The sequence below is a fragment of the Tachysurus vachellii genome, chromosome 8 (assembly GCF_030014155.1).
Source record: "Tachysurus vachellii isolate PV-2020 chromosome 8, HZAU_Pvac_v1, whole genome shotgun sequence".
NCBI classification, from domain to species: domain Eukaryota; kingdom Metazoa; phylum Chordata; class Actinopteri; order Siluriformes; family Bagridae; genus Tachysurus; species Tachysurus vachellii.
In genome coordinates, this window is record NC_083467.1 from 15,828,641 (window position 1) to 15,846,070 (window position 17,430).

The window sequence follows — 17,430 nt, forward strand, 5'->3', positions numbered from 1 at the left end:
GTCCTTTGTTAAAAGTGCTATACAAATAAAATTGAATTGAGTTGTGATGCTATAAACTCTTATTCATTACACACCATTTTGCGTATTTATAGCAATATTTTATATTGGATTTTAACTTTTTAACTTTAACTTTAAATTTTATGCATAATTGGGGTGGCTGTGTTGGGCACCATTAAGTACATTAACCATTGTTGACTTTGACTAATTCTATTTGGCAAGTATGTATATAAAAATACATATACACTTTTAATGAAATTGTTGTCTTACTGAAATTCTCTCTCGCCTCAAAGGACACTTGTGTTTGGTCAGTATCACCTGGTCCAAATGTAACTTTTTAGCCCTAAATATCACTAGCAGTTCTGGTGAAAAAGGGGGACAAGGAAAAGCATCTGATACCTGTTGTAATATATGATCATATATTACTGATATATTGACAATGTTTTACAGCTGCTGGTTCAGGGAAACTTTTAAAGGTAGAATAAAATATTTTAGGAACTAACTCTGTTAACTCGGTTAAGGCTTTACTCTACATGGATTGCTTAGCAAGATAATGAACCCGAACAAGCAACCAAATGAACCTTGATTGAAATGTTCAGCACAAAAGAGATGCTGTTACTCTCTTTGAAAGAACTTCACCAAATTGTGGAGGTACCAGTAAAATAAAAACTAGCGAATGCGAGTTTGAATTCCGTTGACGCCACAGCCATGTGCTGTGTAGGTGTGAGAGACTCCATACTGTCAATAATTGTCAATAACACTTGCCATTTGTTGCTAACTATTCATAGTGACACTAACCAATCCTGGGTGTCAAGTATGTAGATCTGGGTGGATAGAACTTCCTCTGAATGTGTTATGCTACACTGTGATGAGAGTGTGAGTAGCAGTTTGAAAAGATGCTTGGCTGACTTCCCGTGTCTCAGAGGTAACACCTTCCCTGGTGAAGCTGTCATGGGAGAGCTGGCTGTTGTGAGGGATTTGGTCAAGACTAATTGTGTTCAAAATATCACTTACAGCCTGGGTTCATTTTTATTTCTTTTTTATTTTGGAATGATATTATTATGCCAAACTTTGTGTTATATTTTTGTCCACTATCACATCTGATTATACACCATCACAGGTAATTACAGTCAAATCACACGTTTGTCTCTGTGTGAAAGAGCTGTATGACTCGAACTGAGCTGATGTTCCACTTGCTGAATGAGGCAGACGTAATTTACAGGCTTTGTTGCTCTCTGTGGGCACGCACTTGGCACACTCTCCAGTCCAGCGCTCGTACTGGCTTGCCTGCTGCGTGAGAAGAATAATAATTGAACCTTTATTTCCTTTTTGTGCAAATCAGTGTAACACACAATGCAGCATATGTTATTGTGCTGTCAGGTGAATGTGTGTTTGTGTGTGTGTTTATTTCCTCCACACTGATAATAATGCTGGCCTCTTTTGTGGTGCAGTTGATCAGGAGCTGAATTTCCAGGATAAGTACCTTTTCTATCGCTTCCTGGATGATGAGCAGGATGATGCGCCACTCCCAAGTGAAGAGGAAAAGAAAGAGAGTGAGGAGGAACTACAGGACACACTTCTTTTCCTGTCTCAGATGGGCCCGGACGCCCACATGCGCATGATCCTTCGAAAACAGTACGTCCCTGTCACAGAAATAGAAGTGACCTCTAGTGCAGTACTGTCATTGTTTTTCCCCCAAGGGCACAGCTATGTATAGAACAGCTGTGAAATTTAACTTATTAATACACACTCTTGTTTTGGGAAGTGCTTTTTTAATAGTGCTGATTAGGCACAAGTTGAATAACATCAAGAAATAAATTACCACAGGAAATGTCATTTTTAGATTAGGGGAAAACGCTAAAAGTGGAGTCAAAACTTTATTGTTCATTGTTAATTTCTTTTTAACTGAATAATCTATTAGCTTGTTTTGTGATGATTTAAAATTCTCTTTTACGATATTTTCTAATTCTATTCTGGTTACAAAGTCATATACATATCTTTCTTGCAGGCCTGGCCAGAGGACAGTAGATGATTTAGAGATTATTTATGAGGAACTGCTACATATAAAAGCCTTATCTCACCTTTCTACAACAGTAAGTGTGCATGCTGCAGAGGTAAATTACATTAATGTCCCTCTGATCCCTGGCACTGGGCAGTCAGGTCACACAATGGTACAGGATAAGGTTTGGAGGAGCGATTCCTCAGACTGCATTACACTGAAGAATAACAAAAAAAGACGATGTTCAACTGATTTCTTAAAAATGTGCATTTTAAATGTAAATATTTCTGAAAATATTTCAGGAATAAAGAGATATAGATTATAAAATTTCAGTAAAGTCGGTTTTCTTTGTGTTTTATGTATTTTCAGGTTAAAAGGGAGTTAGCAGGCGTCCTCATTTTTGAGTCCCATGCGAAAGCAGGAACAGTGTGTGAGTAGGCCTGTTTATGCAGATTTCTACACACATTTTACAAAGATAAAAAGTTAGTTTAATATGGCAGTTATGACCTACTGAATATGTATTTCTGTGTCACTTTTCTTTCTTTTTTACATGGTTGTGTTTGTAATTCTTTCATTGTCAGTGTTTAATCAGGGAGAGGAGGGAACCTCATGGTACATCATCCTAAAGGGTTCAGTTAATGTGGTCATTTATGGCAAGGTGAGATCAGTAAATGACTTATTTCTTTTCTAGCATAACACTAATCTCTTATAGGGTTTATTATAGGATATGACATAAAGATTGTTACTATGTTTTCTGTGTATGTTTAGTTTTCAGTGACGATGATGGTGAGCAGTGAAGGTCTTATAACTCTGTTGTGTGTGTATGTGTGTGTGTGTGTGTGTGTGTGTGTGTGTGCAGGGTGTGGTTTGCACACTGCATGAGGGGGATGATTTTGGGAAGCTCGCTCTGGTAAATGATGCACCGCGTGCAGCCTCTATTGTCCTGCGAGAGGACAACTGCCACTTCCTGAGGGTGGACAAAGAGGATTTTAACAGGATCCTCAGGGTGAGATCATAATTAGGATAATATTTATGTTTTCTCTGTTCATTTAATGTGCTCTTTGGTGTTCTGTGGTACTTTTGATATTGCTTGTCTGCTGCTTTTTGGAGCATTGCTGCTTGTTTCCTTCTCTCACCCTTTTAAATGTCCTGTCATTTGCAATCTGCTGACTCTGACACAGGAAAATCCTCTTTGCTTAGACAATAGGAGCCTTGGCTCAGGAAAAGTAAAGCAGTGTCTAACAGGATACTGAACATTTACTCTACTTACTCCACACTCTATAGCATTGTTTCTAACTAGTTTACTGCTCAATTCTAGTCTCCCTCAAATAAAAGTCTCCCTCTGTTGGAGATTTTGCAAAATTGCAACAGCCAAATTTGTAACTCTGTGCAGCTTCAAACTTAATGGAAAATGTTGAGGAATTTTGAACTCACCCTTCTGTAGAGAGTTACCACTTTAACTCACAGAGCAGATATCAGCAATTAGTGTCTATTAATGTCTGAATATAATAAACACTAAAACTATACCTTACCCTACGATATTTATATGTCAATAGTTACCCAGAGAATTGTATTTGTGTGTGTACGCACGCGTGTGTGTGGTAGATCCCAGGATCAGTTAATCTGCTGACTACACATCTTCCCACAACATTGCTAATCCAACACGCTCACCCCACTATCCATCACTCTGTGTGTGTGTGTGTACACGCGTGTGTGTGTGCATGTATGTGTGTGTTTCTACTGTTGTGTATGTCTGAATATTGCCAGTAACCAGTAATATTTTATTCCCTTACTCATGTAATTTCTAAGATAAGATCTGTATGTGTTTTCGTAGGACGTAGAGGCAAATACAGTGCGTTTGAAGGAGCATGAAGCAGATGTTTTAGTTCTGGAAAAGAGCAACATCAGAAGCTCCAGCCATGCAGGCTCCTCACCACTTAAGTATGACCCCATTGCAAATTCTTTATCTCAGCCACTCTGATTCCCTCCTCTTCATTAATGATTCATTCACAATGTGTGTGCGTCTGCACTTTATCAGATGTTATTAGTACTTACTTTGTATATACACTGAATGTTTATTTAATGTTGTGTGCTGCAGATACACTGTGATGTCTGGAACTCCAGAGAAGATTCTTGAACATTTCCTAGAGACCATGAAACTAGATTCCAAGTTTTCAGAGTCAGGTACATTCATCACAAGTAAGGAATAAAACTCAAAGGTATATGCTGTTACAATTTAAAAAAAAAATCTTTTGAGGGTACTGTGATGTGGCATACATGTCATCTATTTGATCAGTGTATAGTTATGTTCATTTAATAGTTATGTTTATATGGTTGTTATATATAATTGAACACGTATAAACCAAGTAACCCTTTCTCACAGTGCACTGGTGTCCACCAAAATTGAAATCAACTTATTGGATATGTTTTCTTTTCTTTAAATATTTAATTCAATAACAATCAATGACACACATTCAGATATCAACACAACTAACAGCCCAGCAAGCATACAGACATTGTGCTTTTATATTGTGTACATATAAACACAATAGAAAGGAAAAAAGAGAGAGAGAGAGAGAAATTAACCTGAAGATTATTTATGAAAGGACACCACATTGAAGTGGACTTAGACCCGTAACCTTTTAAATTAAGTCTTATTTTTTTTTCCACACTCAAGAATTGTAGCTCATTTCTGGCCCACTGTTTGAAGGAAATGGGAAATGACTGTGTCCAACTGATTAGAATCAAGCACCTTGCTAAAAGCAAAGGTAGTGCAGTTCAAATTAGATTTGCATTAAGATTTGTCAGGACCTTGCAGGGTTTCTGTGTGTAGAGCATCATGACTGTTTAGCTGATAGTGAGAAGAGTAATGGGAAATGGGGGGTTAGTGAGCCCCCTGCTGGCCAAACAACTCTAACCTCCTCACAATAATATTGGACAAGACAAACAACAAAAGCTTTTTTGATAGTAAAACACTTATGATGCAATAAATTTAAATCCTAGCAGGCAAGTTTAAACTGAAATAGTTATTAAAATGCTAGTTATTAAAACTCTTAAGACCTGAGTGTCTTCTGTCATATGCCACTGACTATGCAGAGTCATGTCACAATTCATTGCTGAATACTGGCAACCATAAAACAGGTGAAAATTAAATTTTTCAGACTCTAATTAAAAATTAAGGTAACATAAGTTACTTTCTGTTATAAACACTCTTCATCAGCCTTGGTTTGAGGTAAATACAGGTGCATCTCAATAAATTAGAATGTCGTGGAAAAGTTCATTTATTTCAGTAATTCAACTCAAGTATTATATTGTAGTGTATTATATAAATTCAGTACACACAGACTGAAGTAGTTTAAGTCTTAATTGTGATGAATTTGACTCACATTTAATAAAAACACACCAATTCTCAAAAAAATAGAATACTTCATAAGACCAATAAAAAAACATTTTAGTGAATTGTTGGCCTTCTGGAAAGTATGTTCATTTACTGTATATGTACTCAACCTTTTGCTTTAATTACTGCCACAATTTGGCGTGGCATGGAGGTGATCAGTCTGTGGTATTGCTGAGGTGGTATTGAAAGTTTCTTTGACAGTGGCCTTCAGCTCATCTGCATCTTTTGGTCTCTTGTTTTTCATTTTCCTTTTGACAATACCCCATAGATTCTCTTTGCTGGCCATCAAGGGCACTAACGCCATGGTCATTTAACCAACTTTTGGTGCTTTTGGCAGTTTGGGCAGGTGCCAAATCCTGCTGAAAAATTAAATCAGCATCTTTAAAAAGCTGGTCTGCAGAAGGAAGCATGAAGTGCTCTAAAATTTCTTGGTAAACGGGTGCAGTGACATTGGTTTTTAAAAAACACAGTGGACCAACACCAGCAGATGGCATTGAACTCCAAATCATCACAGACTGTGGAAACTTAACACTGGAATTCAAGCAGCTTTGGCTATGAGCTTCTCCACCCCCTCCAGCCTCTAGAACCTTGGTTGAAATGTATGAAATACAAAACTTTCTCTCATCTAAAAAGCGGACACTGGACCTCTGGGTAACAGTCCAGTTCTTCTCCTTAGCCCAGCTCTGACCTTGTCTGTGGTTCAGGAGTGGCTTAACAAGAGGAATACAACAACTGTGGCCAAATTCCTTGACACATTTGTGTGTGGTGGCTCTTGATGCCTTGACCCCAGCCTCAGTCCATTCCTTGTGAAGTTCACCTAAATTCTTGAATGGATTGTGCTTGACAAGCCTCTCAAGGCTGCGGTTCTCTCGGTTGGTTGTGCATCTTTTTCTTCCACACTTTTCCCTTCCACTCAACTTTCTGTTAACATGCTTGTATACAGCATTCCGTAAACAGTTTTCCATGACATTCTAATTTATTAAGATGCACCTGTAAGTCAAAATTGCTGCTTTGCTTTGGTGATAATCTTAAAAAAACCCTCCTGTGCTAGAAAACACTGCAATTTTAAATCTGACTGTTACAAAGTACTGACACCGGAAAACTCCTCCAGAAAAGCTAAATAATTGTCTTTTCACAGAAACCAACCAAATCAACCAAATCAACAATAATACATGTTGTAATACTGGTTGTAAGTTGTAACTATAGAAACAATAATGCTTTAGAATAAGTTATAGAAACTTCTAGATTTATAACCTAAAGTTATAGGATGTTATACAAAATGAATCAGTTCCTTCTGAGCAAGCAGAGTTACAAAATCAGCAGCAATGTGGTATAAGATGCAATATGCAACATAAATACTAAGGATTCTTTACTGATAACCTTATGTATGAAGGTTCATTTGCAACTAAGGGATTGGTTGCAAAATCTTGCTACCTTAACACTTCTGGATCATTAAGACTTTAACATATTTTGACTGTATATGTATTCAAAGTATACTGTATGTGAAACTCAACACAGCTACAACTGTAGAATGTAGAAACCGCTATACTCTTCCAGAGCGTCTGATGATGAGACAGTCAGATAGATGGTCTTACTCTTTTAGACTCTTTTAGACATATTTTCTTAAAAGGATGTTTGCATTAACAATTATTGGCTGTAACAACAGCTCATTCATTCATCCCACATTTTAAGCACATTTATTGTACATTATAAGTGAATATCAGGTAAACAGCCTTTCAATTTAGAGAACTGTGGAAAAATTCTAGTCCGAGGTCATCACACATACTCTACTGAGGCAGTAGCTAGAAAATACATTGAAAAATGTGGGAAAATTCTCTTGGCTGCATTTCTAATAAAGTCAGCTCATTTCTGAATCTGAATCTCAGTGAGGTTCATGGATACAATTTACTGGTAAACTGTTTACTATGTATCCTGCAGCATTTTCCCTCTGAGACGTGGGAGTGGTTGGGAGAAGGATGAGTGAACCAGTTCAGATTGGACATGCCTATATTTAGTACTGCTCTAATGCAGACCAAGCCATGTGCTTAGTATACAGTGGTCTGGCCTGATGTTTATTAGACATGCTGAAATGGTTTTACATTTGTCTGTTTCTTACTCTCTTTTTCACTCTTTCTATGTGTCTGCAGATCCAGCGTTGGATGACTTTGTGCTTATGCACTGTGTATTTATTCCCAATAAGCAACTCTGTCCACTCCTCATGGCCCAATATCCTTTACCTATGTAACTTTGAACCTATTTTAAATATAACCTTTTGTTTATGTACCTTTAATATTTTGCCATAGTATATCTTTAATATTGACTCTTTATCCTCTCCTTGTTGTGTCTAAGCTCTTGTACATTTTAGGCCTGTCTGAAAGCCTAAGTAACTTTACTTGTCTAGACAACAAATTCTGTAGCACAAATGAGACCATTCTTCTCATTTATACATTGCAATGTATGGTATCTAGAGACTTCTGGAAGCTTTTCAGCAGTTGTAATAAGGTTTGGTGGTGTATTGTACATTGTGTCCTTAACCTCAGTGCACCTACCAGTCGCAGGCGTCTCAGGGCAGTGATCAGGAGAGGCTCGACTACGCTCTGAATAACAAGCGCAGAGTCATTCGTCTGGTGCTGCAGTGGGCTGCCATTAACACCCCCCACCTGCAGGAGGAGGAGAGCTCTCTGGCCTTCCTCCAGGTCTCCTTCAGCACATAAACACCAAGTTCAATGTTTCAGTTCATGTTACAATCACAAACCGGCATTAACAATTCTGCATCAGTTTCAGTAAATGAAAAGTTTTATATTACACTCAGGTGCAATATTTAGACTTTCAGGGGTTCATTTTCATTCGTGGCTAAAAATATATTATGATGAAACTCCATTTCCTGCATTTGTTTTTTATAAAAATGTAATAAAGTTAAACATACAGTGGAGTGCAAAAGTTTGCATACCCTTACTTCAACATCATAAAGTCAAGAGGGTTCAAATTTTATTTCATTATTTGAAGTATGAAAAAAATGTCAGGATTGATGAGTGGAACAAGATGATGTGGCTTTTATTCTACTTGTGACTAATGGCTTAAGCTATTTGTTTCTGATTTTTGAGAGTCTCTCAAGCACTCTTTTATTTCCCCCAGATAATTTTTTCACTCTCTGTAAGTGCTCTTATCTGTGTTCCTTTCATTTCTGAATTATTTTTTTATGCTGATAATGACCCTACAACTACTTTTTTCTTACACCCTTTTCTTAGTTTTATTGTCAAAGATTTTTCTTGTGAAAGCTTTTTTCTGATTGATTTGACTCAACTTTACTGATCTTTGCAAACTGCTTGAGAGTTTGTGCTTGTTTGAATATAAATGACTTAAAGAAAATATGCTGACAGTTTTAGATCATTAAAAATGAACTACAGCATGTTAAGAGTGATTCAAACTTTTCAGATTATACATATAAATGCTCATTTATACCCAGTTGTTGTAATTTTAACACAATTAAGTGTTATAAAATTAGAAATAGATCAACCAGAAACCACATACAAACCTTTGCATAATTGTGGATAGAAGCAGGGTCGTGTGTGGATTATCTCTGCTTGATACTGGTCTACTTTATTGTTTGTGGTCTAGGATTTTTACATGGCAGTTTCTGAAGATGCCAAACTTATTCCTGCACTCAAAGATCAGCTCCCAGAACTGGAAACTATCCTCAAAAAGAAGTAAGATTGTATTTTTCCACTAGTTTCTATTGGTCATGTCTTAAAATGTTTTTTTAGAAAAACTCAGTGCTGTGCATGAAGAGTCCATTCGTTTTATTTTCAGTTCAGATGATACGAATCCCTCTCAGAAAAAGGTGAGGAAATTTATCATATCTGAAAGAACATAGCGATTTACATTACTACTTGCTATTCTAGAGTGGTGTGTGTCTTCTGTTTAATCTCTCTGCTTGCAGCACAAAGTGCTCCTTCGACAATTTAGCATGGGAGATGAGAAACTGCAAAAAAGGCAGTCAATCAAAAGCACAGACGAGAGTAAGTATCCCTGACTTTGAGTTGTATTTCAAGGTCTTTTTTTCACCAGGGGTTTTACTCTTATCACTTACTCTTATAGAACTGTAAACAGAAACAGTGCAAAAAATATTGAATTCAGTGAAGGCAGTAATTTTGTTGAAATTCTGCCCAGTTTGCAGTGCTCTGTACACATTTTATTGTTGCTGAGTGTTTGTGTATGTTGCCGAGTGTGTTTTTTTTTCATGTCCAGTCTCCACCCTTGTCTCATCAGTGGCTGACTCCATAATGTGTCATACCTGTTTTTAGTTTGCTTTTTGATTATTCTGTGTATTTAAGCCTTTGTGTTTCTTTATTCTTTACAGCATGTGTGTTCTGAGTTTACTTTGTTCCAGTTGATAACAACTGGGTTATTTAGGTTGCAATTCTGCTTTTGTTTGTGTTTCTGGTTTTCTGGTTTTCTATTGATAGCCTTGACTAGTTCATAGGTATGTTTTTAATGGCCTGGCTATTTCTTTGTTCTGACTGGCAAGTATAATAAACTCTTGTGTACCTGCATTTGCGTCCGTACCTGCCTACCTGACAGAATACTTCACCATATAATGGATGAAGCGGGGAAGCAAGAGGGAAGCAAGAGTAATGCCAAGATCACCATCAGCTTGATGCAGTTTCCCCAGTAGATCCCCTTGCACACCTCAACTCACTTTGACAGCACTCAATTTGCACCAGATGGGTTCCTGCTACAGTGCCAATTTTATTTTGAAAGCCTGAGATACATTAACAGGCAAATAAAATACATGCCAAAGGCCACCAAAGTTTGGAAAGCATGCCTGTGTTTGTTAGCCTCTTGAGATGGGTGTTTTAGGGGACTGAGGAAGAGTTCCCCATAGAAATTTTATTTTGGGGAAAGAACCTGCATATTGCCTGAACCTAGTTGGCCAACTTCGACCTGAAGGAAGGTTGGGTTGGAGACGAAGGGGAGATGAAGGCTTGGGCATCCCATGGAGCAGTCTCCCATGCCATGCAGAGACCAATAGGGTGGCACCTCCAACCAAGTTTAAGCCAGAGGCTTATGGGGTGGCCTCTCCAGCCAAGCCTAAGCCACAAGATGATGAGGTGGCCTGTTAGCCGAGCTCAGTGCAGAGGTCAGCAGGTCAGCCACCAATGTCCAACCTCGCTTGGCTAGCCCTGTCGAGGATGCCCTGGTTATGTCTGGTTGTTAGTTGTCTCCCTAGTGTGTCTCGATTACTCACTTATGTTTTTAGTTCTTTCCTCTTTTGTAAGCACTCTAAGTTCACTTTGTTCCAGTTGTTCCTAAGCCATTGTGTTTGCTATTTGGCTTTTGATTCTCTTTTCAGATTTTTTTTTTTGTCCACAGTTTTGGCTAGTTCATGTTGATTGTTGATCACATGACTGTTGTGCGAACGTTATTCTTGTTCCTGGATTACGACTTTGTTTGATTTCTAATTTTAATAAAGTCTTGTGCCCTTGTAACTGTGACCATACAAGCCTACCTGACACATAGAAGAAGTATGATCACATGAAGAAAGTCACCAGAAAAACTGTGGCAGATTCACTGAAAGGCTTTGAAAAACTTACCTTATAAAACTGCACTAGACACTACTGATATATATAATATATAATTGTTTAGTTTACTGTTTCCTGGTTATAGAAGTCTTTTCAATGTTCAAAAAAAAGTGAATGATTTCAGCATTTCAGCATACAGCATTTCCTGCATGTATCTTAGACATTTGCACAGCATTATATTGTACATCTTATACAGAAAAAAAATCATATTTTTATATTATTTTGATATCAAAGCTGACAGTTAAAGAAAACTGACGATGTATGTAGTGAGATCACATTTCTATTATGTCATTCCTTATAATAACATATAAATTAAATCCCTGGAGAATTACGAGTGTTAAACCAATCCTCATCAACCTGAAATATTCAGATCACCAGACTCTTCCTTGTCAATGCATTTAAGCACTTTTGTGTTTTCTACCTGCAGTTCTGTTTAAGGTGTACTGTAGTGACCACACTTACACCACCATCCGAGTGCCAGTGTCTGCCTCTGTCAGAGAAGTTGTGTCCGCAGTATCAGATAAACTGGGCTCACAAGATGATCTTCTCCTGATTCACCTTAGCTCAGCTGGTGGTGAGAACATTTATCCATGCACACACTTCTTTTGTTATTAGTCATTTCAGGAATGGATTCAGCTATTGTGAAAAAAAATGTTTATTTAAACTTGGTAAGTGCTTCATTATAGTACACTTTCATTTTCAAGTGTGTTTGATGAATGGCTATGTAAATGCACTCTGTGCACTAAGTGTGTGACCTCTGGCTGCTTTCCACAGGGATGCTTTATTCTCAGCAGCGCACCACTATCGCTGCATTATATAAAATTCTGAGCACCACTGTGGCTGCTGGAAAGGAGACAGGCTTTTTCATAATGGCCTAATATTGACCTTTGTAATCACAACACACACACACACACACACACACACACACACAAATTTGCAGCTTCACTAATGATTACAATTGTACGAGAACATTATTTTGGATGTTACACAGATGTATTACAGCATAACTGTCCCATTTAGAGGTTTGTGATCAAGAGGAGATTGAGGGCTCAGGGTTATTATAGAACACCAACCACTCTGTTATGACAACCAGACAGGAGAACACACACCCCTCTGCCCTGTGTCAGAAAAAGTGTGTGAGTGCTCCAAAACAATAATAACACACTATATTTAGATTTGAAACCATGACCAGGGATTTTTGGCAACAGTGATAATGATAGGTGATGTCACTGATTGGACTTGGGATTGTGTGAATTCTGATGAGCTTTCTTTTTCCACTGTCTGTGTACATACAAACAACAACATGTGTTAAGATTTTATATGGCTGGACATTTACCTGAAAATCTGTGTTTTAATTCAGATGATCAGAATCCTCTCTCATAATTCACAGAAAAATAAATATGTTGTTTATCATGTTAAGCTTGGCAAAATGAAATGTTGTTGTTAATATGATCACTTTTGTTATATAATATGAAATTTTTTTTCCAGAAAAAGTGGTTTTGAAGCCCAATGAAGTGTCCATCTTCTCCTCTCTCAGTGTAAATGGTCGTTTGTTTGTCTGCTCCAGGGAACAGATTAACTCTTTGGTAAGTGAAAGCCATAAACTCATATACAGAAAAAAAAACACACACACACATTACTACACTTATATATTTTTTTATTTTTCTATTTTTAACTGACTATTTGAAGACTAGTTGAATGATGTTGCTCAAGGACAGAAACATGACACATTTGCAGTGCTGGTATTGGAACTCACAGTCGTCTGATCTGTAGCTCACTAGCCTAAAACGTTTTGTTTTTACTAGCATGTAAAATTTAACTCAACAAATAGTCACTTAAATAAAGTGCACAAAAATGATGCGCAATCTTTCTGATACTTACACAAAGATTCTGTACTATTTGTATTTGTATTAAATAGTTAGTTATCCCTTAATGCATTGCCTTTTCTGGTACTTAAAATGCTTTATCTGCTAAATCCTGTGTAATAATAACATGATTTTGCTAAAAAAAAAAATAAATGCTATATACTTACAGGAATGTAAGTGAAAGTAAGTGAATGCATGAAGACAAAGGTTAATATAAATAAATAAATAAATAAATAAATAATTTGCAAGAAAGTGTCACAATTACTTAGATTAGAACTATCGTGGTGTACAAGTTATGGTTTATAAATTATTCAGATATGTACTTGTTTTTGAAAGTTTATGCTTTGTTTAATTATAGATAGATAGTTAAAATAGTTAAAACACTTCAAAAACAAGTATTCAGTGACAAATGATGTCTATGATGCAACAGCACAGGTGTACAAGCATAGTGTTATGTTTCATTAGGTCTCTAAACCCTGAATGATTATTATGCTTCACTGTGAACACAGACTCCACTACCAGAGCAAGAGGGACCATCTGCTGGCTCCATGACCACTCTTGAACTAATGAGCTCCAAAGAGGTGGCCTACCAGATGACCCTTTATGAATGGGAACTCTTCAACTGTGTGCATGAGGTAAACATGCACACATTTACATTTATTTATTTGGACAATGCTTTAATCCAGAATGACAGACCTATGACAAAAAAACCCATTCAGTGCCAATTCTGGTGTATTTTTTCCACAACTCTTTATCATACAGGATATAAACTAAATGTTACAAAATATACGACTATAAATAACATTGGCACATGGTAAAGTTTAGCACTGGAGAGTGCAATAGTATCACATTAACAAGAGCACACAGAAGACCAAAGTAGTGAGATGATAATTTAAGAGATTGTGCAAGATGAACGGAAGTTAACCTCTACCTCGGAAAACCACAAATACTGTATAGAGCATGTGAAGTGAGTGAGACATGTAATGTAGGAAACACATTACAGCAGTTATTCACAGACTATAATACTAAACTAGTGACAAAGTTTAAACACACACATAAACACACACACACACACACACACACACACACAAGTGATTGGATACCTGAATTGGTGAGACTTTCAGCTGAACTGATAATATTTACTCTGCTCTCCTTCAGCACGAGTTGATTTTCCATACATTTGGTCGGCAGCACTTTAAAAAGGCGACGGCAAATCTAGATCTCTTTCTACGCCGGTTCAATGAGATCCAGCTGTGGGTGGTGACGGAGGTGTGCCTCTGCTCCACCCTCAGTAAACGTGTCCAGCTGCTCAAGAAATTCATCAAGATTGCTGCCCAGTGAGATTTAGCCTTATATTTACTTGCTTTTTATTTATGACAAACCTTTATGAATATTATGAATTAAAAAGACACTAGTGCTTCATAATAATGTGTAAAATTCTAATTATTTAAGACTGAAATGACAAGAATGCATCACAATTACTCAGATTAAAACTAACATGTTGTACAAGTTATGGTTTATGAATTATATGGATATGTACTTGTTTCTAAAAGCTAATGCACTGTTTAATCTTAGATTTTTTAATTATAATTATGTATGTTTCTCTTTCTCTTTCTTAGTTGTAAAGAATTTAAGAATTTGAACTCGTTCTTTGCTATTATTATGGGATTAAGTAATCCAGCAGTCAGCCGACTCATTCAGACATGGGAGGTAAGCATTTACATCATCATCATCATCATCATCATCATCATGCAATGGATCCTCAGAACAGTATATAACAGCAATATGTGTTTTGTAGGTGTGTGATGCACATGTTATAAGAACTCATATACATACCTACTGTATATGAGAAGCTTCCATTCAGGGATGTAAACAATGTATAAATATTTTACTTCTGGCTCCTTATAGAAACTTCCCAGCAAGTTCAAGAAGGTTTATGCAGAGTATGAAAACTTGATGGTAAGCTGAACTCTTTCATTTATGTACATATGGCAAGAATAGTTTTCTCACTCACTTCCTCAAATGTTCTCTGTTCTTATGTGAATGTTTCAGGACCCCTCTAGGAACCACAGAGCATACCGGCTCACTGTGGCAAAACTGGACCCTCCCATCATCCCTTTCATGCCTTTACTCATCAAAGGTGGGTGCAAATTGGGCCTGTGTAATTGCATTTAACTCTCACTTATAGCATAATAATGCAACATAAAACTATGCATACCATGAGATGAGTTTAAAAAGTGCTATAAATCTGAATGTTTGTTATTATCTCATTTCTTATTTTATATTCCTGCTAGATATGATTTTTACTCATGAGGGCAACAAGACAATTGTTGACAGTTTGGTGAACTTTGAGAAAATGGTGAGTTTCTGTAGTTTATCTGTAAAGAATTATATATAAAACCATTTAACCCTTTAAACTCCTAGGATGAGCCCATGAGCCAGTCCTTACTTTCCTGACTCTATATCTTTCCTATAACATTTTAGCTACTATAATATTCGTGGTAGTTATTGAATGTTACATACATTCATATGAATAATTGAATAATAAGTAATACATTTTAAAAGTTCAGAATATATAACATTTTACTGGATCTGTGGTAGATTATTATAATGGTTTTATACTTTTCAGCGAATGATTGCCAACACAGTCCGGATAATAAGATACTGCAGAAGTCAGCCCTTCAGTAAGTACACAGCTTGAACATCTTTTTCTGGTTTAGCTGATTATTAAGCAGGTTATGTACACTAGACTTAACCTGAACAAATTCGGTACATCAGTACAAAGTCAGTACAGTGCAATTTAATTTTTCTTGCTTAGATGCTGTTCTTTGTAATTTGGGTTAGTAGGTTGTAATTAGGTGTTATATGGTGGCAAATAAAAAAACCCTCATTTTACTTTTACACCAATATGTGAGTCAGTCAATCTTATTTATTATGACTGCCAGTGGGATCTTTTAAATTATATATCTATATAATAGAATTATAATTATTTGTATCTATGTAGAATTATATATAAATAATTATATATGAATTCTAATGGGGAATTGTTTTTTTTTTTATTTTAACCATGGTGCAGTTAAATTCTAACATAAATTTGATCAAATCACATCCAAAATTACTTACAGTCTGATCCAATTGTATCATTTTATTATGTCTATAGACTACGAAGCTCCTCAAGCTACCAAGAACCACCAGGACGTTCGGCTCTATGTGCGACAAATCAGTGTGATTGACAACCAACGTACTCTGTCCCAACTTTCTCACAAGCTGGAGCCCCGGCGCCCCTGAGCGCTGCTCGTCAAGAAACAACCCATGCTGCTTCACTTCTTCCAGTGAATAATCTAGCTGTATACAGTCACTGGCCACTTTAATAGGAACAGTTGTACATCTGCTCATTCTCAATTATTCAATCAGCTTGTGAGCTGGCAGAAGTGCAGTGCATAACATTAGCATTGCACTGCTGCCACCTGACTGATTGATTAGAGTTTATGACTGAACAGGTGTACAGCTATTTCTATCAAAGTTGTCAGTGAGTGTATATATGACAAGCCTACAGAGCTCTTCCTCTCATGATCAGCAGAAACCGCAAGCATACCCACAGCGAAAATATATGTGCCATTTGTAGGATGCTGTTTTCATTTTCATGCATAAGGAATTATCCAAGACAATCTTTTGCAGTTTTTTGTACCTTTATGTACATAGTATATTTTTCTGACATGCTGAGGTGTTGTCCTATAGTTGTTTTCAGATCCATCGAAATGTTAGAAGACTGGACTTTCTGCTGAAGTCTGAATGGTTTAAGGAGGAATCTGAAGGATCTATCTGTTTATTACTTGTACTGTTTTGTTTGGTGGAGTGTCAGTGAGCTTGCTGAATTACAGATGATCTCGTGAAGAACGTTGCACATGGTGTGTTCTATTATTTTTGCACACAAGTTAATTTGAATGAATGGGGTTTGTTGATGTTGTGCATCTGATGTAATATTAAGTGTTACTTCATTTGCACCTCAGCATGAAATTAGTTCAGCATTAAATTAAGGGACCCCAAGCACAAGTCTGTGGGTAAGCTTTGTTCAGACTTTTAACTGTTATATGTGGACTGCACTGTGTAAATAATCAGAGTGTTTACCGAGGGATGTATGCATTTTGTAAATATTTGAAGTCTATTAAAGAAGGCCTGTTTGCCAATCTGAATAGTCTCACTCATTTATGTCCAGTATTTTTACCTATAATATGAATTCAGTTTGAACTTGTTACTTTATACATTCTGAGTGCAGTTATGGACAGATTAGGTGGTGGTGGTGGTGTTGGCTCAGCACAGCAGTGACACTGAAATGATAGTAATATGGTAGTGTGTATAATCAGGGTGTAAGGCACTGCATTATTGAGATCTTGAGCTGACCGGCCATATGTAAGGCCTTGTAGAGATTTTATAGTTTGTTAAATGTTCATGAAGTTACAGACTGTAGCTCCTTTCATACCATGCACAGTTTGTGTTAATTATGCTGATGGGATATTAACAGTTTTTCAAATTAAGTGTTAATATTAAGTGTTTCAAATAATCCCAGAATCATTGCTGTGTCTGATACCC

At 36.8% G+C, this 17,430-nt stretch overlaps 1 protein-coding gene across 6 annotated transcripts in view; it reads left to right on the forward strand.

The window, feature by feature from the left end:
• rapgef4a (Rap guanine nucleotide exchange factor 4a) overlaps positions 1-17,033 on the forward strand; it is a 38,246-nt gene extending 21,213 nt beyond the window's left edge. For 5 of the 6 annotated variants that reach the window (XM_060876533.1, XM_060876538.1, XM_060876536.1 and 2 more), the window contains 22 exons: positions 1,449-1,632; positions 2,006-2,090; positions 2,366-2,426; positions 2,578-2,654; positions 2,856-3,002; positions 3,831-3,937; positions 4,095-4,195; positions 7,541-7,619; positions 7,939-8,089; positions 9,012-9,100; positions 9,204-9,234; positions 9,334-9,412; positions 11,403-11,549; positions 12,464-12,561; positions 13,350-13,475; positions 13,999-14,177; positions 14,460-14,550; positions 14,749-14,799; positions 14,893-14,980; positions 15,135-15,199; positions 15,470-15,524; positions 16,001-17,033. In XM_060876533.1, coding sequence (XP_060732516.1) covers positions 1,449-1,632; positions 2,006-2,090; positions 2,366-2,426; positions 2,578-2,654; positions 2,856-3,002; positions 3,831-3,937; positions 4,095-4,195; positions 7,541-7,619; positions 7,939-8,089; positions 9,012-9,100; positions 9,204-9,234; positions 9,334-9,412; positions 11,403-11,549; positions 12,464-12,561; positions 13,350-13,475; positions 13,999-14,177; positions 14,460-14,550; positions 14,749-14,799; positions 14,893-14,980; positions 15,135-15,199; positions 15,470-15,524; positions 16,001-16,128 — 2,219 coding nt within the window. In that variant the 3' untranslated portion in view covers positions 16,129-17,033. The remainder of the gene's footprint in view (positions 1-1,448; positions 1,633-2,005; positions 2,091-2,365; positions 2,427-2,577; positions 2,655-2,855; positions 3,003-3,830; positions 3,938-4,094; positions 4,196-7,540; positions 7,620-7,938; positions 8,090-9,011; positions 9,101-9,203; positions 9,235-9,333; positions 9,413-11,402; positions 11,550-12,463; positions 12,562-13,349; positions 13,476-13,998; positions 14,178-14,459; positions 14,551-14,748; positions 14,800-14,892; positions 14,981-15,134; positions 15,200-15,469; positions 15,525-16,000) is intronic. The other variant, XM_060876534.1, reaches the window with a different exon arrangement.
• Positions 17,034-17,430: the final 397 nt, after the last annotated feature.